The following is a 4,624-nucleotide window of genomic DNA, read 5'->3' as shown; positions in this document are numbered from 1 at the left end:
AATATGTTTTTTCATGATCAAATCATATACCTCCACTTTTGTATATAAAAAAAAAAAAACAAACAAAACTCAATACAAAACATATCCCAATAAATTTTTATCAAAACAACTCTTAAAAAAAATCTAATGCAAAACAGATCATATAGGAAAGTTTTTATCCGGCCAAACAGATATTTATTTATTGATCTACGTTCACAAAACCCAATACAGATTACATCTCAATTCCTTTTTTTTTTAAGAATTTGTATATATGAATTTAATTAGTGATATAGTTACTTATGAATTGCCTTAAGAACAAAGACAACTGAAACTGCAAGTCTTGCCCTAGGAAACAGCTTTGAAGAAGCTGTGATATATAGAGATTGATTATGATGCTTAATTCTAATTAATGTAGGAATTGATCGATGTTATACTTACAAGTCAAGAAGAAGGTAACTAATTAGCCTATTACAGCTATTACTGTGAAGAATTGGATGAATCTTGTAGAAGATGGTCTATGATTAATGCCGGCAAGGATTAACAGTACTTTTTTATGCCACTGTGCGTACTTGAAATAATTGAAGTCCCAATTGTTGCCGGAGAAGTCTTTTGTTATTTTCTGAATAGTATCAACTACTTTTGATGTCTATATATATAATAGAGGCTAGCAGAAACTCAGCTTTTTAAAAGTTTATTTAACAGGCTCTTCATTCACCTGGCCTAAAGAATAAATTGGGAGTTGAATAAGATAATTATTGATGCAGGAGGATCCGAGTCAGATGATGCTGAGTTGTCACATTGTACGTTGACTGCGCTGAAATATCTTGAGGTGGTAGATCATCGCAAAGATGGCAGGAAATCGTGATCTTTCATTGATCGGGGTAGTTTTGGTCACGTTTCGGTATTTTAGTAATAACTTTGGTTACATGTATCAGAATCGCACATATGACTCCATTCGAAAAGCTCTTTTCAGCGTGCACTTCGTGGTCACCAGTTATGCTCGGTGTGCATTATTTTCGAGACTAAATTCAACCGTTTTCCCCTCTGAATCTCTATTTTTAGTTTTTTTTTGCATTTTATGGTAATATTTCATTTATTGTTTAGGAAGTGATTCTGAACTCGATTTGGGCGAGATTTTTGACAGATTACTTCTTTTACTACGTAGAGATTTTTGGTGTGATGATTGGGATTTTACTATTTTTGGTAAAATTCTGATCATATGGTCAATTTCAGCTATTACAACCCAGCTTGTGGGTTGATCATTTGGTCATTCTTGGATATTGAAAACTTTGAATTGAGTATAAGAGTCGTTTTCTCTGTATTTTGGGCAATTATCTTGTCTTCCTTCTCTGTGAATTATCTATTGAAACTAGCCTGTAGAATAATCACTATTTTGTCCTGCATCAACTACTAATGCCCTCATGCATGAGTCGAAGATATTCCCTACTTTACATTGTGAGGACATGAAGTTCTTAATTTCCTAGCTAGCCTTTGAAGTTGATCTCAAAGGGACATATCCAGATGATATTTTCCTAGCTAGGATGATAAATTATGGTTTAGTCTTAGACTACAACTTTTTGCCTGTTCCATGTAGAAATTGGATGAAAAGATCAGAATATTGTCATGTGGAACATGACATAGTATATAATGTATTTATAAATATATATCTCACTCTCTCTCGCAACTTTGTACAATTAATTCATCTCAAGCAAATATGTAGAAGTAGTACTATACATGCATGCATGTTGCACTAATATTCTTCTCTTTTCTTTTCATATCTTTTCCAAATTTTCTGTCGAAAACCTCTGATCCGTTTCTTGCTCCATAGCCCTCGAGAAAGGGTTTCTTTCTTCTTTTTCTTTTTTTGTACTTTTTCTTGAAGTGATCTTCTCTATCCTGAATTAAATTCCAGTGGCTTTTAAACTGTGCATGGGATTGACACAGCACAACCCAAGCCCCTAGCTTCTGACCCCTTCATGATTCTGAGCCTCTTGCATGAGCAGAGAAACATACTGCAACAAAGCAAACATAAAATGAGTACTTTGATTTTGACTTTCTCTTTCTTCATGTTTTGGAAAAGAAATTGATGTAAATTTAAACAGAAGGCAGATCAGCTCAAGAACTTACTCCCATGGAACATCTCCAACCAACATCCAATCCCCATCTTTATCTTCATAAGTCGGCACAAATTCTGATCCATTGTAGCCTTCCCTCTCAGAATACTCACCTGAAAAAGGAACAAAAAGAAAAAACCGTTAAGAACGACTAAAATCTGAATAAATACCCTAACCATATTCTTTCTTTCTTTCTTTATTTTATTGTCCATCGCTAGCTACCACCAATTAATACAAGTGCAGATCATGAAAAGGTCGATGTAATATGCTTACCAGCACTGAACTTGAACATATCTTCCAAGGCTTTAAGGAGCTCTGGGTATCCTTTGTAGACCTTCAAATCAATCTTCCTTAGATAAGGAGCTCCATCCATGCTAACTTTCAGGTACATGCCCGCAGCTTCAGCCTCCATTTTCTTTGCTTGTAAACAGTTTTTCCTGTAAGATCTCACAGGTGGCCACCCAACTACTTGTGCCCTATAATAAGACATAGCCATTCACCATATATCTTAGACGATATAATCAAAACCATGCGAAGTTATTCATATCTATGTCATATTCTAAATCCGAGTAAATATGTATTAAAAGCAAGATCAAAGTTAAATTAATGAAGAAGAAAGCTAGATTTCTTACTTGGCAGGGGAAGCAATTTCTTGGTCAGATTTTTGGAGATGTGAAGCATTAGAATTTTCCTTAGATCCACAAGACTCCTCATTAAAGTTGGGCAATGCTCTTTTGTTGCTTTTAATGGCAATAGACGTTGGTTGTTTTTCTGACTTCTTGGTGCCAGGAAGGCCTAACCTAAGCTCTGTGGCCTCAAGGTTGAGTTCTTTGTCAAACGCCATGCTAGCAGCTTCTCTCCTTTTTTGGGACGATCTTTAGAAGGAACCTAAAAACCTTTTTTCTCCGAAAACTTGAGGATAAAATCTTCTGTGTTCTGGTAGTACTGATCGAGGTTGGACAAATGCTAGCTAGGGAATGCAGATCAGAAATGTTTGTGTCAGAACCAGCGGTACTAAAGGCGAGTTATATAGATTGGAGACGGAAAGACAGCGATAAATTAGGCCGATGGCTACTGTCTGGCTAGGGCATGAAAGATAACATTATCATCTATACTTCAAGCGCGTGCATGGCACATTACGCGCTTCCAACATTAGATGATCCTAAGCGTACATACGACGTATAAACAAACTTTTCATTGAAAAATTTACCATACATTATATATATATATATATGAGAATATGTATATACTTTTGTAAAGCTTGAGGTTCTCATGTACGTAGTGAATTACATGCTCCATTTATTAATCTAATTAATATTGTATTTATAAAAAAAAATAATATGAATCTATAAATATATATATTAATTGTAAAAATCTAATCAATAAAACACTCTCACTGCAAGAAAAACGTTTAGTCATGACTAGACCATGTAATTATATGTTATGAAAATTATAATTTCCTATTAAAATGAGTATTCAATTGTCGCCGTAAATAACTCATCACAAATACTCGTTTTTCTTATATTGGATCTCAAATAATATTCAGGTTAATTTACAAGAAACAGCTTATGTATATTGTTTTTAATCGTTATTTAATTGGTATAGAATATTGATTCGATCGTTTTGGTGAATGGTGAGGACAGGAAGTAGATTCACGCACCATAGAAGTAGTGCAGGGAAGAGCTAGCAGTATATAATATATAGGGCAATGGCCGTATCTTGACGTATGAAATAAGGCATAGACAGCTAAAGGTGTACGTTTGTCACATGAACAGAACAAATTGAGGCAATTGTCCTTTCGTTTTGGGGACAGGATTGGGACAGACCCTATCTATCCAAATTGAAGACCGTGATTCCCAATCAGAAGGCCTAGCGAAGTTAACTGATTCCCTGAAAAGAAATCAGGACCCTTGGATCATGACTGGAAGTTGGGTGTCATTCCATGTGACTTGGGTTCACATGGGCTGTCTTTGATGGGCAAGGCATGGTGTTGGTTAGGGTTTTAATTGGATCTATATATATAATAAAGTCGGGGCAGGTATTACATGTGGGCATGCTCAAGCCCCCATGCATGAGCCATTGTCGTATATCTAGGGTTTTCCTTTTCCCATGATTAACTTCTTCTATTTGGAAGAATGATCGATGATTGTTATGGTCTTCTAGTTTTTCAATCATTCAATATCTAAATGGGGAATATTTAGATTTAATTAGCTAATTAAGTGAGAGTACTACTAAAAGTATCTAATCTTATAATTAACATAGCTCTAAATTATTTTCATTTCGAGTTAGTCGAGAGTTAAGAATTATCAATCCCATATGAATGTAATAAGTTTATTATCATCCACTTCTACAGTTAAGTTGTTTGTATTTTGGGAATGGATAGTGTAGAATTAATCCATTTAAATGTTTTGAGTAACTTTAGATACAGTTCTAGGGTCTGTAAGCCTCCCAAACTCTTTTTGAAAAAAAAGTACAGTTTGCTATTAAAAAAATAATTTTTTATGTGTTCCAGATTTACCCACATTTTTCAA

The 4,624-nt window shown here is 34.6% G+C and overlaps 1 protein-coding gene across 1 annotated transcript; it reads right to left on the bottom strand.

Annotated features, from left to right (window-relative positions):
• Window positions 1–1,568: 1,568 nt before the first annotated feature.
• Window positions 1,569–3,182, bottom strand: LOC108986923 (auxin-induced protein 22D-like). The gene is made up of 4 exons (XM_018959736.2): window positions 2,726–3,182; window positions 2,367–2,569; window positions 2,107–2,206; window positions 1,569–1,991 (listed from the first exon to the last, which is right to left on the bottom strand). The coding sequence occupies exons 1-4, from the start codon at window positions 2,935–2,937 to the stop codon at window positions 1,898–1,900; spliced, it is 609 nt and encodes a 202-aa protein (XP_018815281.1). The 5' UTR covers window positions 2,938–3,182; the 3' UTR covers window positions 1,569–1,897.
• Between the last annotated feature and the right edge of the window lie 1,442 nt (window positions 3,183–4,624).

This window comes from Juglans regia, chromosome 8 (assembly GCF_001411555.2).
Source record: "Juglans regia cultivar Chandler chromosome 8, Walnut 2.0, whole genome shotgun sequence".
NCBI classification, from domain to species: Eukaryota; Viridiplantae; Streptophyta; class Magnoliopsida; order Fagales; family Juglandaceae; genus Juglans; species Juglans regia.
The sequence above is the reverse complement of the archived record's forward strand: the minus strand, read 5'-3'. Positions and strand labels throughout refer to the sequence as shown.

Coding starts and splice junctions, on each gene's coding strand:
- LOC108986923 (XM_018959736.2), bottom strand. CDS start 2,937: ATGGCGTTTGACAAAGAACTCAACCTTGAGGCCACAGAGCTTAGGTTA. Junction 2,570..2,725: donor GAAATTGCTTCCCCTGCCAA/GTAAGAAATCTA, acceptor GTCTTATTATAG/GGCACAAGTAGTTGGGTGGC. Junction 2,207..2,366: donor TATGTTCAAGTTCAGTGCTG/GTAAGCATATTA, acceptor TTCCTTTTTCAG/GTGAGTATTCTGAGAGGGAA.